The sequence below is a fragment of the Lathyrus oleraceus genome, chromosome 5 (genome assembly GCF_024323335.1).
Source record: "Lathyrus oleraceus cultivar Zhongwan6 chromosome 5, CAAS_Psat_ZW6_1.0, whole genome shotgun sequence".
Classification (NCBI taxonomy): Eukaryota; Viridiplantae; Streptophyta; class Magnoliopsida; order Fabales; family Fabaceae; genus Lathyrus; species Lathyrus oleraceus.
This window is the reverse complement of record NC_066583.1, coordinates 79,626,581-79,646,722: the sequence shown is the minus strand read 5'-3', so window position 1 is coordinate 79,646,722 and position 20,142 is coordinate 79,626,581. Positions and strand designations below refer to the sequence as shown.

The following is a 20,142-nucleotide window of genomic DNA, read 5'->3' as shown; positions in this document are numbered from 1 at the left end:
ACTCTCTCAAATTTCCAATTAATTAATTAATTAATTAAGTCTTACTAACCCAATTAATTAACACAAAATACCACAAATATCGACACCGACCAAACATATCATATATTCACAATAATTATTTAAATAAAATACTCAGTTAAATTAAATAAATAAATAAATAACAAAATAATTAAATCGGAATGTTACAGTACGCCTTAGATGCGGCGGAGTAGAGTGTATTTGCAAGATTAACATTCCAACGTCTAAGTCAGTAAAATCAAAGAGATTTAACTTTTCAAGAGAATAAAAATGTACATATTGTGGCGCGTGACATGACTTATATACAATGAGCAGTTAAAACCGCTCCCACTTTACCTTGTGTTAGGTGCAGTAGCCTGTTCGATTGAATCTGACCGTTGATAATGAACAAACAAATCAGATATAATGTATGATCTTCTAGAGTTGTGTCGATCTTGTTGGACCATTTAATTGACCCAAAACAAACGAAATATAACCCATTTTATCCATGTTTTTATCAGTTATGACAAAATCACATACTTTAGTATTTTATCTATCAACATTTATCATATTTTTGGTCAAATATCAAAGTTAATATGTTGATCAAAAAAGTTAATCCCATTAAATGATATCCAAATGGGAGTATTCCTGAAATTCCAAATCAATAAATTCACCTAAAATATAAAAGTGGAAATTAGTTAATGTTTAGTCAAAATAAATAAATATTAGATGTCACATACACCGAACCGAACAGAATCAGTGTTAAGTAACGTAATGGCGAAAAAATATATAAGTTGAGTCAATTGATTATCTTTTCAGTTACTTAATCGTTTCCTGAGATACTGATATTTATCTGCTCATCATTTTGGAGTACTCATTCATTCATTTCCAACTATTTCATATTTTGTTATAAAGTGAACACGTCACATCAGGTACGTCAATGTGTTTGATGATTTTCTTCTTTAATATTGTGATTCTTTTTTTCCAGTATCGCTGTTTCATGTGCATTTTCCCAAATTTTGAAGAACCTTTGATTTCAAGATTTTACTTCCAATGGTTATTGCATTTTTACTGATGTTTTGAAGTGTGATAGAATTAGATTAAAAATATTATTTATTTATTTATTTAATTGTGATTGAACTGATTCAGTTATGATAGAATTTTTGACGAATTGTTCTGTAAAATAGAATTTTTTATTATAGAAAACTTTAATAACAATGATAAAAACCTTTAATTGTGATTTGATGGGGCGCCAAGCCTGCAACGCTATTTAAAATGAAAAATAATTATAATTCAATTTATTAATAGTTGATACCTATATTTATAGGAGTTTTAGACAAGATAATTCCTAAAAAATAAATTGTGTGCTTGTGAGGTGAAAGGTTTAAATGAATTGTTTTTTTTGAGCCGATGATTTATGTCATTTCTCTGGACTTAGGGGGTCCGTTCTTTGGTTCTTCGTGTCTCTCACCTCTAGTATGCAGATGATATTATTTTTTGACAAAGATTGATTTAGGTAACCTTTGGTCGATTAAAGCTGTTAGTTTGTCTCAGATCTTTGAGTGAATTTTGTAAAGAGTAGTCTCATTGAGGTTAATATGAATTTTGTCTTTTTGGACTTAGCTAGTATTTTTCTTCACTACAAGAAAGAGTCTTTCCTCTTCAAGTATCTTGGATTATCGGTGGAAGTTCACAATGTGCTACGTGGAAGCCTCTAGTTAGCAGGTTGTCTAATTGGTTAGGCTCATGGAAGCATCAATATGTTAGTTTGGGGGTTAGGTGATTTTACTTAATTTGGTCCTTAATGTTGTCTCTATCTTCTTCTTTTCTTTCCTAAACATGTTTGTCATGGTTTGGAATAAGATTCTCAAGATTCAAAGGAAGCTCATTTTGGATGGGGTTAAAAGGAAGTCTAAGAATGCTTGAGTTAAGTGGTTCGACGTTTGCAAACCTAAGCATGAGTGGAGCTTGAGAGTTTTGGTTAATTTGGCCATTTTGCCCAAGTGGAGATGAAGGCTTATTTCAAGAGTCACTAGTCTATGGTAAGATATTTTATTTTCCATATTTATGGTGGTCAAGAGTTCTCCTTTCCTCTTAGGGGTGAGTCTGTTGGGTTTTGCTATGCTTCATCCATGTGGAAAATGGTGGCTCTCATGGGATTGAAAGATGTAGACGCTCCTAATTAGTTTGTGGCTAGTCTTAGTAAGAAAATGGAACCGGACCTCCAAACCTCCCTCTAGAAGGAGGTTCCATATGCTCTTTAGTGTTTATGACCAACAAGATTTGACCGCGGGTTAATTTGGGGTATTCGTGGATGGTAATCTAACTTAGGATTTAAAGTGAAAAATATCTCTATTTTTCTACCAAGATGTGATGGTCTATAATATGCTTTAACCCATTCAGAATGTGACTTTCTTCCTAGTTTTTGAGAGATCGGTATGATGTTACTCTGAGGATGGTATTTTTTATGTCGCATCAACTTACTCTTGTTTCCTTAAGAGTGACATGTTCAGTACTCCTCTGACAAATCTGGATAATTGGGTTTTTCCTTTTATCTGAGATTTTAAAGTAGTTTTTTTTTCTTGCAACTCTTCCAAGAGAAGATTCCTACTAGACATAACTTGTTTAGGCATGGGGTGCTTATGGATCCTGAGAGCGTTCTTTGTATGTTGCGTGGGTGTAGGGCATAATTAGTTACTCATTTGTTTGTGTCTTGCAACTTAACATCGTCTGATTGGTATGGGATCTTTAGGTGGCTAGGGCGGTGCTTTGTTATTCCTAGGATAAGATGCTTGTGGATTCTGAGAGTATAAGGCATAATTAGTTACTCATTTTTTGTGACTTGCGACTTGGCAACGTCTGTTTGATATGAGATATTTAGGTGGTTAGATGGTGCTTTGTTATTCCTAGGGTAGGGTTTGAGTGATGGGGTAGTTTGGTCATGATATGACAATATGATTTGTTCAATATGAAAATAGTAGAATGATATTTTTTTCAAGCTCCCTTACCATTGTGAAGGATGTAAGAGATAAGAGTATATTTTTAGCTTAAAAATTGTGTATTGGCAAGCATGCGAGAAACTTTTGTGTTTTCTCAGCTTGGCTTGAGAACCATATTCTTTATCTAATAAGATAAATAGGTGAATGTTTTTTGCCATGTGATTGTGAATTCTGAGTGATACCTTTAAATGTTGCTTTTCTATTGATGGTGATTTCTTTCAGTAAAGATCTAGCTTATTTTACCTCGAGACGATTCTTGTTTTTCTTTTTCTCTTCTTTGCATTATATATTACTTTTGTAGATTGGGCGTGATTTTTTTTTTTTAGCTTGTTGGATCGTCTGTAGTAGTGCATTTCAGTTCAATTACTTATTTTACCTAAACGAATTTTGAGTTGTATTTTACAACATAAGTCTCTCTCTCTCTCTCTCTCTCTATATATATATATATATATATATATATATATATATATTCAAAATTCTAATAAGAGAAACATCCAATCATTAGCCAGAGACCATGACGTGGAGTTTCACAACGGATCAAATCATGGATTTTTAACTATAGTTGGATATCATCTAACAATGTTCCATATTATAAATCGTACAACATTTGACACCTTAACCAACTTTTACACTTAAACACTTAAGGTATCTTACGCGAATGAAAATGTATCACATTGCTTTTTTTTTTATTGATTTAAATGTTGGATTGTTAATGTTATAATTCAACATCTTCTCCACCACACTAAAAATTTACTCAATTGATTAAAAAAAATTGATTTCCAAATGGAAAACATATACCTAGTGAATTATTGTTGAATTCTAACCATAAAGTTTGATTGTCTTTTGATATTTTCCTTCAAAATCAGAATAATTAAAAGAAAATGAATTAACTAATTAATCTCGGCAGCTAGATTCAAAATAATAATAACACTAGTTTAAAAATGTAAAAAATAATATTTGAATATTTATCAATGTCAATAAAAGAGGTTTGAATAATCTTAAAATATGGTTGCTAGTACGTGCTAACAGTAACCACCACGCCGGTGGCCGGCACCCGAGACCCATAATTTGGACCGTGCCTGTCTGTCCGTGTGGACATATTAACCAAAAGAAAGAGACTCTTAACCGACGAGCCCATCCAAAAATTTCGTTTTGGGAAAATCATTAATTATTTAAATTAGTTGCGTATTTCTTTTTACACTTTTTTTATACGAGATTCTTACAAAATTTAAAAATATTTGATTCTCTATGAAAAAAATATTCGTTGCTATAGTCAATGAAATTTTAATCAAATTCTAGAAAATGAACCCATAAAATACTCTAGAAACCGGATAGAATCATATAACATTATTATTTTGATTTTGATAGTTCCTTTTCCCAAGACCATAGAATTTTCCGCGTTGACTTTGTTAAAAATTATGCTAATTATAAATAATCTAAGTTTGAATTAAACTTTCTTCAATTCATTATTTTTTACTTTATGCAGCAATGTCTTGCTTCCAACATTTAATCATCATCCTCTTCTCATCATTGTTCCTCCACTTCTCTCAAGCTGACGTTGGCACTGCTTCCCACTATGGTCCTCCCTTTTTACGTAAGTGCCCCTCCTCCTTTTTCTCTGCTCTTACTCAGCATCAGAAAGTTTTCTGATGCAGCGAATAAGAGCAGAGGAAGGGATCCAATCCATGTTGGAATAGTTGATTAATGGAATTTTCATTGTTGTGATATATGAATTGTGACAAGACAGCGACGGAGTGTTTCGGGGAAGGAGCGTCGCAGTTTCCGTCGACCAACATGTTTGGTTCGGCTGGAGAGGGTATATGGAACAATGGTGCAGCATGTGGGAGGGTGTACGAGGTGAGATGCATCAGTGCTGCTGTTCCAAGAACTTGCATTCCTGGTCAAGCGGTTCAGATTAAGATTGTTGACAGAGCACAATCGTCTGTTTCTAGGCCTTCAACGGATGATACTTCCATGGTTCTTTCCATCACTGCTTTTCAAGTCATTGCAAACGTTTCTTCACCATTGATTAACATTGAATTCCAACAGTAAGTGTTGTCATATTTATTAATTTATTGTTTATTTTTCGTGTTGGTTGTGTTTTGGTTAATTAGTTGTTGAAAAATCAAATGTTGAATTGTGGACTTTATTTTTGTTTATATTTGTGAAAATGAGAGGGTTGAAAATTAAAAGTTGGGAGTTTATGAAAACTACATTATTTTTTTAGTTAGGTATTGAAGTAATGTGATTTTCATGTGCAGGGTTTGAAAATTTGAACAAAGGGAGGGTAGGAATTGGAACCTGGTGAATTTGTTACTGAGAAGTTAAATTTTGTTGTGACTGAGGAATTTGTATGAGGATTTAAAACTCTAATTGTCAATATTGATGAACATTTATATGGATTTTTTCTTCTCAAGTTTAGTCATTTTTCTTGCTTATCTCTTTGAGTAATTTTGGGGATGTTTCAAGTTCAACTGATGAATACAAAACATATTAGTATATGTTTGGATTGTTGTTGGAAAACACCAACTTTATGCTGACTGCAGAGGAACTAACATGTGCTAAACTATTGTGTTTGTTGGAGTTTCACAATAGTAAACCAAACATATGCTAACGGTTCAATTATTGTGCAATTATTCAATTATTGTGCAATTATTGATTTGAATATTAGTAAGTCATGATTGATCCCACTTATTGCGAAATCAAGGTGCGAATTAGAATTTTATTATAATATAGTAAATAAGAAAAAGGCTGACTTGTACACTTACGTTCAAGTTAGGAAATTTAATATAAAAATATTTTATTTTTTTATTCTGAATTAATAGAGTTGTTATTTAGACATGATTTATGTGTTAAAAACTTAGTCATATATAACCATTGAAATTTTCTCTTCAAACCCAATCTTCTTTCTCTAATTTGATTCTTTTCAATTAAGATTTCTTATATCTTCACTTTTTGCACCCCAAAATCTTTGTTTTTGGAAAACTTTTCAATTACCCATATAGAGTTTATGATACTCACTTGTAAACTAAGTCTCTTTGCCCCCACAATGAATGCTACTTGTTGCAAACATAAATATAAATAATATTTGAACACACTAAAACTTTAGTGTGTGTGAACAAATCCATAATAAATGATATCAAAGAACTAAAATAATATGTGATAGAAGATCCATAACAAACAAGAGAAAAATAAATGACAAAAAATATTTACCTAATTAGATCAACCCGGTCTACTCTACGGGACGACGACTTTTCAATTCATTATACTTCCAATAATTATTTAAAATGACAACAAAAGAGTTAGAAGAAAATAGTCACACAAATTTTTAAAAAATAATCATATTTTATACCCAAGTTTTTTCAATCTCTTTAATTCTCTATATAGAATCACACAAGCTCAATGTGTTTATAAGTTTTTTCAAATCCCCTTAAATACCTTCAAAGGTTTCTCAAATTCTAATAACACATTCATATGAAAATCTACCCTTAGCATGTTTTCCACTAGAATTCCCAACACTTCATTTTATCCTCAATTCTGAGGTTATGAAGACAAGAATGATAGAGATACATCTTTATAACTGTTTAAACCAAACAAATCTATAACAAGCCCAAAACATGACCCATCAACGAACAAACATGTGAACCAAAATGTATGAGTGCAATATGCTCCTAAATGTAGTTTGAATGATGTCAAAACTAGGTAGCTTAGATCTTTGTGTATTTGGACCTTACAATCTTTGTTAAAATATGCATCATCATCATAGAATATATAAGACTAGTTTATATAAGCCATCACATACCAAAATATGAGTTTTTCACAAAAAGACATGCATGGATCGATACATGTGGTGTATGGATTGATACATACTAAGTGGTTTTTCAATGATTTTGAATTTTTCTCTAATGGGTCGATACAAAGGAGAAACGAGTCGATACATTATGTGAATGGGTCGACTCATCCTGCGAATGGGTCGGCTCAATCTTAAAGGTGTTTTTAATGTATCGATATATTGAATGAATGTGTCGATACATTGAGCAAATGGGTCGACTCTCCCGTGTTTGGAGTAGACTCATCTTGAAACTTTTTTTTAGTTTAGCTACTGCCTTGAATGTATTGTCTCTATTTGGTCTCGTACTGACTCATTCAGCTGATGTATTGACTCATTCCATTTTAGAATCAATACATTATGTATCATATTTTAAAATTGCATTTTGACTAAAACTCTATTTTGCTAATTTCTTTTCTATTCACACACATACATATAAATATTCATTCATGCATCATTTCTAAGCATTAAAACCTGAAAGATACAAAGAATTCTCAACATCTTCAATCTTTCTTGACGCATGTGTTAACTACACATAAGCATTTTTTATTTTTGTTGGCAAGATAAGATTGATAAGGTCCAATCTAAGTTGTGTAATAAAAATTAGGTTAAGGTTTTCTTTGGGGGATTCAGAGATAAAACCTTTAAGGTTTTTACTCCAAGATCAATGGTTGGTTTGGAGGTTTTTGCACAAGTCTTGTCAAGTTGGATTTAGTCGAGCGAAGACTTTGAAGAATGAGGGTTCTTGCAAAGGAGTAACAGTAACCAAATGATCAATTGAAAGACTCGGGGCAAGATTTTGAAATTTGGAATCAGCCAAGTGAAAGCTTTGAAGAACAGAAGGTTCAATCAAAGGAGTAGCGGTAACCAAAGGATCATATGGGAGATCTTGTGTGACTTGGTCTTGCTAGGATCAACATCAAATATAGAGTTTGGGGTTTGAATTTCTATACTTCTCTGGTAAACTGATATTACAAAGGTTAATTACAATATCTTATTTCGATTTCGAATTGAGGGAAGACGTACTCATTGTGAGGATAATTGAGGACTTCCTAGACAAATCTTGGTGCTCTCTCTCTCTCTCTCTATATATATATATATATATATGTTTTCATTTCATTTTGAGAACAATTAGTGTGTAGTTTGAGTTGTTGAAAATTCAGGTTGTGTTGAAGTGTTTAAAATTGTTTTTGTGAAAGCATTGCAATTGATTTGTTATAACTTAAACACAAAGAGAATCAAGTTTGATGTATTGCACACCAAGTGTTCAAAAAAATCATTGCACACTCAGTGTTTGACAAAATTCCTTAGTCAAGTTTTATTTTACTTGTCATCGAAAATCATTCATCTTAAGTGTGATTTATATTTAAAAAAAATTATATTGAACTTGTTGATTGGCTTTTTTCATCTTTGGCATACATTTTACTATGATCGTACGCATATTTGATTCTACCAATAATGGTTCAGATAGACGAGAGTCGATCCGGATTTCCGCTTGCCATAATTTTTTTTTTCAAAACAGAATTTTAAAAAGAAATTTTCATTAGGTGATCTATTCAATCCCCCCTCTAGAGCATTGCCCTCGTCTAACAAGTGGTATTAAGAGCACCGATTTATCGTGTGCTTCCAATTCGCTTATTAGATTATGGCTTCCGTACCAAAGGAGGCATATAATAAAACGTCAGTTTTCAATGGTGAGAGCTATGGTCATTGGAAGGATTGTATGCGTATCCATATCAATTCTATTGACAGAAAAGTATGAAGTTTCATCCAAAATGGTCCATTTGAAATTATCATGACCAATGTGGATGGTGTTGTTATACCTAAATCGGAAGCACAATGGAATGAGGAAGATAAGAACAAATGGTCTAGTGATTGGAGAGCAAGGAATATACTAATCTACGCTTTAGGAGTTGATGAATATTACCGTGTTTCTCATTGCAAAACCGCTAAAGCTAAGTGGGATGCATTATAAGTTTCCCATGAGGATACGAATGAAGTCAAACAAGCAAGAATCAATACTTTAAATCAAGAGTTTGAACTCTTTCACATGGAGCATGGTGAAATCATTTCCAAAATGCAAAAGAGAATTATTCATCTTGTAAACCGTTTGAATGTAATTGGTAATCCAATGATATTGCTAGTAACAAAATTTTGAGATGTCTTAATAGGGAATGACAACCCAAGCTAACCGCCACCAAGGAAGCTAACAACATATTGAAATTGGATACAACCACTTTGTTTGGTAAGATTTAAGAACATGAGCAAGAGATCATTAGCTTAGAGAAGCATGAGAAGAAAGTTATGAAAGAAAAGAACAAAGAAAAAGAGGTGGAAAAGAAGTCCATTATTTTTGTGTCTTGTAGCTCTAAGTCTTTAACAAAAGAGAATGATAAAAGTGGATATAATGATAATGAAAAATCGGATGATAAAGAAATGAGGTTGTTTGTTAAACGGTATCATAACTACATGAAGAGAAACAGAGTAAAGAACTCTGATAACAATCTCATCAACTTTAGAAGACAAGTTGATTCCTCAAAACATGATGAGAATAAGAAAGGAAAGTTCAAGAGTTCATGTTATAATTTTGGTAAACCCGAACACTATAAGACGGATTGTCCACAACTTAATAATGATAAAGACAAGGGTAAACACAAGAAGTCTAGTAAGGCTAGAAGAGCATACATAGCTTGGGAAAGTGATAATGAATCCTCAAGTGAAGGTTTCTAAAGTGAAAGTAACGAAGAAACAAATCTTTGTCTCATGGTCCATCATCATAAAAAGAAAAATATAAGTCATTTTAAATATGAACTTAATGATGAAGTGTCTTATTCTAAATTAAAAGTTGTTTTTGGGAATCTATATGATGAAGCAGTAGATGCTTTTATATGAATCATACATAAAAAATAACTTTGTTGCAAAAGAATCAATTAGAAAAGTTCATTTTCGTCGTCATTTGATTTGTCACTATTGTTGTAAGAAAGACCATAGATTTTTTAAATGAAAATTTAGAAGATTTTTGGTTCCTAAAGGTGTATTTAAATGGTTTCCCAAGTGCAAAAATATTTCCACTCACCCTCAAATGCCCAATGAAAATTGGGTACATAGCATTATTGATTGACTTTGTAGGGAAAATGTTTTGACTCCTTGAAGAGAGTATGTGATCTTAACAAGGGAAGCTCAAGACATATAAAAGGTAACATCTTCTTGTTCATTAAATTTATGACAAAAAAGAAGGATGTTGTGACCTATGAAGTTGACAAATATTTATGCTAAATCATGTAACAGGTAGTGTAGGTAAATCCCCCTTTCACTATTATCTTTGTCATTAAAATTACTTGAGAATACTTACTGTTATTAAGGTTGAATATGTAACAACCCAATTTTAGTAATTATTCCTTAGATTATTATTATTATATTTTATTTTAATTATGTGGAGTGTTAATTAATTAATTGGTTGTTAGGTAGTATAACAATTGATTATATTAATTGATTTGGTGTGTTAATTAATTATTTAGTTGATATGAGATATAATTGAATAATTAATTATATTAATTAACTTGGTGTATAATGTGGTTGGTTTAATTTATTTGAATTAAATAGAGATATTTAAATATTAGGTCTTATTGGGCCTATTAATTAAATTAGAAGTATTATTATTTAAGCCCAAATAGAATACTATATATAAAGGGGAGGAGAGTGAGAATTAGGATTCATTTAATCATTTGAAGGCAATAGAGAAAGAGGAGAGGAAAAGTAAAGAGAATAGCAAGGGTTTCCAGAAAATTGAAGAGGTAAGGGGGAATCCTTATTATTATGGGTTAATATGATTTGGTCAATGGATAGATGTATGTTTAGGTTAGAATCCTTAATTTTGTGGGGTTGTTTGAAATTATTAGGTTTTGATGATTATTCTTGAATTGTGGTGATTGATTGTGTTAAAACTGCAAATTAACGTTATATATTTAGAGTATTGTGTGAGTTATAATTTTCTGAACGTGTGGCTTTTTACGGAATTGAAATCGGAGGTCCGAAGGTCCTCCAACGATGAAAAATGCAGAAAATTCTGCATGTTATCCGTCACAATCGCGACCTTTTAATGTCGAAATCGTTTTGGTTATAACTTTTGATCCGTAAGTCCAAATTGAGTTCCGTTTGAAGCGTTGGATAACTGAAATAGAGGGCTATAACTTTGTTTCAGGAATAAAATAATTTTGGAGATTATTTCATGGACGTTTTGGGGGTTGAAGAAGATGAAAATTATGTTGGAAAATTTAATAAACAACAACTTTTTAGTAATGCCTTCGTGCACGGTTTTGGTCATAAATTTTAACTCGTGAATCATTTTGGGTTGGGGTTTAAAGAATTAGAAAGGTGACTCTAAGAGATATAGTATGATGGTGATAAGTGAATTGATTGAGTATTATTCCTATGCCTACTGTATTGATAAATATATTAGTTTATACGTTTGGTTGATGAATCGTTGCATTGTTATAATATGATTGTGTGATAATTATGCTGTTATGTCGATGATGTTAAGATGTTGATGAGTTGTTATTATTTGTTGATATTATTCATGTGGTAACATGAATTGGTTAATTGCATATTATGTGAATGGTGTATTTGTTATGAATGTTAAGATGATAGAGATGATCTTAATTGCATATTATGTGAATGGTGTATTTGTTATGAATGTTAAGATGGTAGAGATGATCTTAATTGCATATTATGTGAATGGTGTATTTGTTATGAATGTTAAGATGGTAGAGATGATCTTAATTGCATATTATGTGAATGGTGTATTTGTTATGAATGTGTATATGTACCATTGGTGGATAATTCATAGAGTTGAATTATGGTGATATGTGGAATGTTAAGATGGTAGAGATGATCTTAATTGCATATGTATTGGTATTTGTACATTCATTCATGGCATGGTCGGCTTCATTGTGGAAGCGGTGAAACTGTGGGTTCACGTGGTATTAGACGTTGATCCTTAATTGGAAATAGGCGTAGCAGACGTTGATCCTTAATTGGAAATAGGCGTGGTAAATAGACGTTGATCCTTAATTGGAAATAGGCGTAGCAGACGTTGATCCTTAATTGGAAATAGGCGTGGTAAATAGACGTTGATCCTTAATTGGAAATAGGCGTAGCAGACGTTGATCCTTAATTGGAAATAGGCGTGGTAAATAGACGTTGATCCTTAATTGGAAATAGGCGTAGCAGACGTTGATCCTTAATTGGAAATAGGCGTGGTAAATAGACGTTGATCCTTAATTGGAAATAGGCGTAGCAGACATTGATCCTTAATTGGAAATAGACGTGGTGGCTTGGATTCTAGATATTGAATCGGAAAGCGGTGAAACATTGGGTTTACATTATGGTACCACATGCATAGAGTCACATGTCTTGCATTGAGTCACATTAGAGTTATGTGATAATTGAATGTTTGCATTGATGTGATTGTGATGTGTGTATGAGATATGGTAATTGAATTTGATGATGTTTGGATACATAACTTGACTGAATATGTGATTATGTGATAATTGTAGTTATGTGTATATTTGAGAATATAATATTGGATTTGAATATTATACTCCTTGAGTTTTTATGTGTGCTTGAAACATGTGAAATAAATGTTGGTTAATATTATTTACATGGTTATATGAAGTGTGATGAATTCCTTTAATTGTTGATTTAATCATTATGCTTGATTAACACTTCTTCATAATGATTTGAATTCTCACCCTTTCTGTTTGAATGTTACCTTTACATGGGTATCGCGCAGATACTCAGGAGTAGTATCGCTGAAGTAAGTGGACGGTAGCTCACTCGAGATTAGCTGGAGAGCTGCGGTACTTCGTTTAGAGACTAAGTAGTGAGTCAATGCTCTGGTCATGTAACACTGGGTAGATTAGTAGTATTGAACTCATATCTGATTTGGATACGTTTTATGTTATTAATTGTGAACATGTTTAATTGAAGAGATTATTGAGAGATGATCATGGTATGGGACATGAATCATTTGATGAATGCATGGATATTCGTTATTTTCCGCTGCGAACGCATATTCTTGAATATTCATGATAATGGAAATATGTTATTTTAAATGACCATGTGTATTGTGTATTGATGATGAATGATGTTGGTTTTTGAAAGCTTTTAGTTTTTGAAAACGTCGATGTGACGCCCTTTGGTTTATATGCGTGCCTATTTACTCTGATTATATGTTAAGTATTTTGGGGTAGAAAAATGGGTGTTACAGAATACATCACTTAAACTACCAAGGATGGATTGATCACCCAAAAATGGTAGATCTTGAGGAGGAGATAAGATAACTATCAAGTCAAGAGAAGACAAGCCTTCTAAAATGTCTTAGATACTTGACCAAAAGCGTGACTATACACTTGTAGATAAGTATTTTCTGTTATCTCTTAAACTATATTTCAATTCATATCTTAAATTACTTTGCTATCCTCTTTGATGGGCATTGGCCTGAGGGCATGTTATTTTAGTAAAAAATAATTGTGTAGAATTTTTGTCTTGCATTCACGAGATTATATATATATATATATATATATATATATATATATATATATATATATATATATATATATATATATATATATATATATATATATATATATATATATATATATATATATATATATATATATATATATATATATATATTATATATATATATATATATATATATATATATATATATATATATATATATATATATATATATATATATATATATATATATATATATATATATAGATAGAGAGAGAGAGAGAGAGAGAGAGAGAGAGAGAGAGAGAGAGAGAGAGAGAGAGAGAGAGAGAGAGAGAGAGAGAGAGAGAGAGAGAGAGAGAGAGAGAGAGAGAGAGAGAGGAGAGAGAGAGAGAGAGAGAGAGAGAGAGAGAGAGAGAGAGAGAGAGAGAGAGAGAGAGAGAGAGACCAAGTGTATTTATGAAAATGAATTGGACAAAATCAAGTTGATAACTAAGGGATTTTATCATTGGCTATACAAGTAGAAAAAGTGTAAGTGATTACTTCCTGGGTCTTTCGTCCAAAAGCTAGGATTGTGTCACTTCTCGTATGAGTAAGTTTATTTTAAACTACATGTGCAACTTGTATACCATGCCTTTTATTTATTTTATTTTTGTGTTCAAACTGGTATGATACATTTGAAGATTGATTATCTTTATATGTGTTCACTTCCAAAAATTCTATTGATGACAATTGAGTGTTTTCAATTATATGTTTATAGTGACATCATTTGTTTGAATTTTTCATCTTATATATTTTATGACATTAATTTCTTCATCAAATGTTTGAACATGATATTTACTCATTATACATGAAGAATATCATTTATGCATAAAATCTATCATGTCCAAAATGTATGCATTCATCCTAAGTCTAGAAATGCCTTAAATCCTTTATAATGTATCAATACATGTACTATGAGTCAATACACTTGTAGTTTGTATCAACTTCAATGTGAAAAGAAGTCAATACATTACACAAAAGTGAAAAGTCTATGTCTGTCTCTGCCTCGAATGTATCGACTCTAAACACGGATGAGTCTATACATCCATTAAATTTCCAGCTTCCCTCTTCAGTATGTATCGACTTCATTGCCGAATGGCTCGACACATCAGTGTTGGGCTTCACTCTATCAAGGCTCTAAGACCCAAATGGATCGACCCATTCATATTAAAAGACAACCCTTCTTATTTCCTCAATGTGTCAGCAACAATAACATCACTTTGTCTTATTTGTTAATCTTCCTAAACTTTCAAATAACCTCATTTACTCATTGCCTTTCAACTTTTTCTTTTATTCTTAAGACAAGTTTGGTTTTCCAAATATACATTTCTCATCATCATTCACTTTTTCCTACAAAACCCATCTTTTCACTTTCTAATCCATCATTTTCAGATTAACTCTTCAGATTTGGGTGGTTGCCACTTTGTTTTCATAGTTTGGGTTTGTGGGTATTTCAAACTCTACTCAAAATCCTCTCAATTTCATTCACACATTTCATCAAACACTTGGTGTGCACTCTTTTAACAATAAGATCTTATGGCTCCTAAGTTGAATAGATGGAAAAATGTTGATGGAACATCTTCTTCAACCCCTATGAATTCTTTGTTTCTCTTGCCTTTATCTTATGCTGATGAATTTGAGAAATCCTTTAGAAATAGGGTTGTGGTCAAGTAACACGTGTATGACCCTGCTGTTGTCAATGAGTTACACATCCCTGAAATTGTTGATATGATGAAGCATCAAGAAATCAATAATTGTTTGAAAGTCTCAAATGAGTACAACAAAGACTTAATTCGAGTCTTTTATGTTAGATTGGGGTCAAGAAATGGGTGTACATTTTACTTTAAGATGGGCAAGCATACTTATCATGTTACATGAGACACTTGGAAGGAAATATTTGGTTTGAGTCCTATATTCTCTCATTACTCTACTTACACTGATTATTCTTTTCATTCCAATTTTAAAGTGAGAAATTATCTAAATTTATGTCTCAAAGCTCCTAGAGCAGAAGACCAATTGGCTAATACATCAACAAGTTATTTAAAGAGAGATCATCGTATCCTTCATTGGATGATGACTCATGTATTGTGTCCAAAGAATGGTGCTCACTCACGGATTGACATTACCGAGATTCATCTGATGTATATACTTCAAGCATATGGTTTGGGGTTTGAATTTCTATACTTCTCTTGTATATTGATATTGCAAAGTTTAATTATAATATCTCAATTCAATTTCAAATTGAGGGCAAATGTATCCATAGTAAGGACGATTGGGAAATAGCCTAAACAAAACTTGGTTTTCTCTCTCTCTCTCTCTCTCTCTCTCTCTCTCGATTTTGAGAATAATTAGTGTGTAATTTAAATTGTTGAAAATTATGGTTGTGTTGAAGTGTTTAAAATGTTTTTGTGAAAGCATTGCAATCTAAACCATTGCAATTGGTTTGTTATAACTTCAACACAAAGAGAATCAAACTTGGTGTATTTCACACCAAGTGTTCGATAAAATTACTGCATACTAAGTGTTCAACTAAATTTCTTAGTCAAGTTTATTTTACTTTTCATTGGAAATCGTTTATATTAAGTGTGGTTTATATTCAAACAAACTATATTGAACTTGTTGATTGGCTTTTTTCATCTTTGGCATGCATTCTATTACGGTTGTATGCATATCCGATTCTACCTATAACGGTTCAGATGGACGAGAGTCGTCTGGATTCGCTTCTGCTTGCCATAGAAAATTATTTTTCAAAATAGAATTTTAAAAACAAATTTTCATTAAGTGATATATTCAACCCCCTTCTAGATCGTTTCCATCGTCTAACAAAATGACCAAGCTCAATATCTGCGAACCAGGCCTGATAACAAATAGACACCCACCATCAGGACCCTAATGTCGTCTCTTACCACCTATCATCCACTACAGTTCTCCGTAGCTCTATGTCGTCATCGTCTTGACTCTAGTCAGCCAATATTGCCAGACCATAACAATGGGCTATGCCACCGATTATTGTGTTAGCGTCTTCAAACTTCAAGCTCCTCTACCTTTATCGATGACCTTCAGATTAATACATATGTGGTTCTTGCGTTGGACAGTCACCTCTACAACTTATACACCCTCAACCAAATTTTCTACCATTTTTCGATTTTATGCAACTTTGGTTTTTAACCGTCTCAAAATATTCTTTCATTTTCTTCATTACTTTAGATTTTAAGGCATACTTATACATAACATTATTTGTATAAAAAAAAACTACAGAAACCTCTAAGATTTGATGAAGGAAGATGAGTGGAACCTTCTCGATTTCCAAACACTTGTTGTTATCTGATTGACATTATCTCATAATATTTCTTTTAACATTGCAAAGAAAAAGACCACCGCTAGTCAAATTTTCAATTGCATTCTGACCGGTAATCATATTATCACCTTTTTATTTAATTATGCATTCATGAATTTGTTTTTTACTTTCATATTTCTAACAATCCATCTCCTTTCAAGCATTTTGAGACCTTTGAATTTGAGTTTAGAACATGCCTTATTTGTTCCAATTTTGGTGCATGTATGCAAAAGCAATTGAATCGCCTTTGCAAAATCGATTGGGTTGCTTCTTATGAAAGTTTGAAGTATTTCCTTAAAAAATTTGACTAGTTATCTGAAGACCTCATACCCTTAATGGTTTCTTAATTCTAAAAAACTTATCCCTTTTGAACCATTATCCTATAGGGATATTGCAAGGAGATATTTAGGTGTTTTTCTCTCTAGAAGGTAGATAAGTCCTTGTATTCTTAGGAGGCTCATAGTTCCTTCTCAGATTTTTGAACTTCTTTCATAATCTCTTGCAAATAAGAAATTATCTTATTTGTTAATTGCCTTTTAGCTTGTTTTTTTTCAAAAAATTATTCCTTTCAAATCTCTCGTAAGCTTGTGCAACAAACTTGTCAAAAATTGAACTACAATAAGACACATCATGACCTCTTTGCTGATGTTGCATTTCTTCTCAAGGAAATCCAACAAAGATTCATCGTTCTTAGGATAAACCTTATCTAAGTTAACTTCTTCGAACTTCTTTATCACAATATCAATCCAACTGTCTTCCATGGATACAACTTCCACAACACAAATATCAAAACAAGGTTACATGATTATGCCTTCTTCTATTGCCTTTGGATTACATCCGTGAAACAAATGAACGAAGTTATGTGATTACCAAATGTGCTATTCATTTTACAATATTTCCTCACTCTTATCTATTTATAAGAATACCTTTTACGACTTTCACTCAAAAATATTTGTCGGTCTTTAAATAAATGTCAAAATTTTGGTTGGCCTTGTTAATGTCATATGCATACTTTCATTTATTTAAATTTGAGTTAATGTTAAAATCTATGGATTTGAAATTTAGGCACTAATAAGGTGGCCCCGACTTCAATTTATATAGGTTTTGATAGCATGATTCATCATAAGATTCATATAACATTTCTTCACTCTCCACTGAGGCTAAGTAAGGGCCTTTGTCTTCTTTTTTTTAGGAAACCAATCCTTTTCATCATTTTTCCCGAGATTTAATTTACCAATTTGTATGACACTATCTCTCAATTGTTACATGTCTCAAAGCTATTGACTAACCATATTCTTTCAAATATTATAATTTAAATCTGCAACTGACATTTGTACTAACTTATGTTCTAAAATCACGGTCAAACATTTAACCTTTATTTTTTTAAACTGCTAATATAATCATCAATAGATTCACTATCTTTTTTTATGTGGCTAAATATATGAAATTAAGTTTATTTTCTCTTCTAAAGTATTGATTATGAAACACACTTTCAAAATGCCACTAGCTTAAAATTGAATTTGGAGGAAAGTAGTGAACCACATGAGTGCATCTTTAGTCAAGGAACTAGAGAAATGTTTCATTTTCAAATATTAATGATTAGCCATGTCTGCACACTCATTTTGGTATATGGATTTGTGTTCAACAATTGATTCCCCACTTCAACAATAAACTTACTAAATTTAGGAACTTTAGTCACTTTGGTAATTCAACTTGCAATATATTATTTGGGAATGCATATTAGGAATGTGGTTTATTCACACACCTTATGTTGAATATGTGTCAGTTTGAAACCTCTTTATGATATTGTCAACTAGTTTTCCCCTATATTATATCTTATTTTATGGATAAGGTTATCGTCATTGTGATTTTTATTTGGAACCATTATATTTCAAGATTCAATGTATTGCTTTATAAGAATTTAGGGATCAATTGACTCCTCTAAAACATCGGCAATTTGACCCATTTGGGTAACTAATGTTTGATAAGTTATAGTGAATTTTTCTATGATTGGATTAAACACTATACTCATCAGTTGGGTTATCATATTTATCATTTGTTGTCTCAAGGATTTTAAAGTGGTGTTAGTAATTGAATTTGGCATGAAATTGTCCACATAATTTTGAAAGAATCCCATATTAGTTGTCTCAAGTTAATTCAAACTTATTCCTTCTCGAATCATGTGAGGAACTAGAATGTTCATGGCTATAGGTGTGTAAATGAATTATGGTGGAGTAATAAAACCTCATGGTAAACTGTAAAGAGGAAAGTTAAGATTTGGCATCTAAACGCGAGGGGTTCCTACGAGGCTACTTTATATTTGAGTAATAACAAAACTTAAAGTTAGATTGATATTAGGAATTTCATCTAGCCTAGACATATAACATAATGTAGTTCTTCACTTGAATTATTATCGTTGTTCGAAATCTTATCCTGGTTGATGCTCTTCTTCATTTGAATTTGAATAGTACGACACATTTTTTGAGCTAATTTTAAGTGTGATGAAAATGAAAACTCATTTAATTTGACTCTAAAAGTTTGCTACACATACGAAATACATTTTATAATCGTCTTATTAATTCTTCTGGAACCAAAATTAGAACACATATTATACATGTGTATTTTTTTGGTAGGAATAAAAAAGAATTTCACCTTTACACGACTCATGCTTGAGGGGTTGTGTACATGTTTTATTTCCTAGTAGGATTCAGGAAAGAATTTCAGCTTTACATGGATCAAGCATGAGAAGTTGTGTACATATCTTATTTGTTAGTAGGACCTTGGAAAGTATTTCAACCTTACACGATTCATGATTGAGGGGTTTTGAACATGTCAAGTTTGTTTGGTCGGGTCCTGAAGCGGGTAGGAGCGAACCCGGGCCCAATGGAGCCTGTCCCAATTAAACGATCCACCTAGAAGAGCATGGATGGGTTGAAATAACTATTGGGCTAGATTGTCTATGTCGACCCAAATATGGTGCGGGATAGTATTTGATTGAAATATGGTTAAGGGTGCATTTAGGACATATGAAATGATATTAAAATAAGGAATTTGAGATGAACAAATTTGATTCCCAATCACCATTAAGAAGTCATATCAATCATGATTAATCACATTAAATGACTTATGTTGGGTTTTCGTATGAGGCATGTAAAATCTAATATATAAGGAGAAGATTGTTAGAGGAAAATTGATTTAAAACTCACTAGATTATTCGACTATGGAGTTATTGGTCCTCACCAGTAAAATTATCTTTGGCGTAGTTTTACGAGTACAATTGGCGTCCATCGTGGAGTCCGGTAAAATTGGCTTGCTTGAAACACATCACTTCCAATGGCAGTCATCCCTTATATCATGATGACAAAGGCCATCCCTAGTAGCAATAAAATAACAACGACCGAAATATAATAGCGGAG

The 20,142-nt window shown here is 32.1% G+C and overlaps 1 protein-coding gene across 1 annotated transcript; it reads left to right on the top strand.

Moving 5' to 3' along the window:
• The first annotated feature begins 835 nt into the window (after positions 1–835).
• Positions 836–5,434, top strand: LOC127086980 (EG45-like domain containing protein 2). The gene is made up of 4 exons (XM_051027808.1): positions 836–929; positions 4,483–4,590; positions 4,744–5,044; positions 5,258–5,434. The coding sequence occupies exons 2-4, from the start codon at positions 4,485–4,487 to the stop codon at positions 5,262–5,264; spliced, it is 414 nt and encodes a 137-aa protein (XP_050883765.1). The 5' UTR covers positions 836–929; positions 4,483–4,484; the 3' UTR covers positions 5,265–5,434.
• The last annotated feature ends 14,708 nt before the right edge of the window (positions 5,435–20,142 follow it).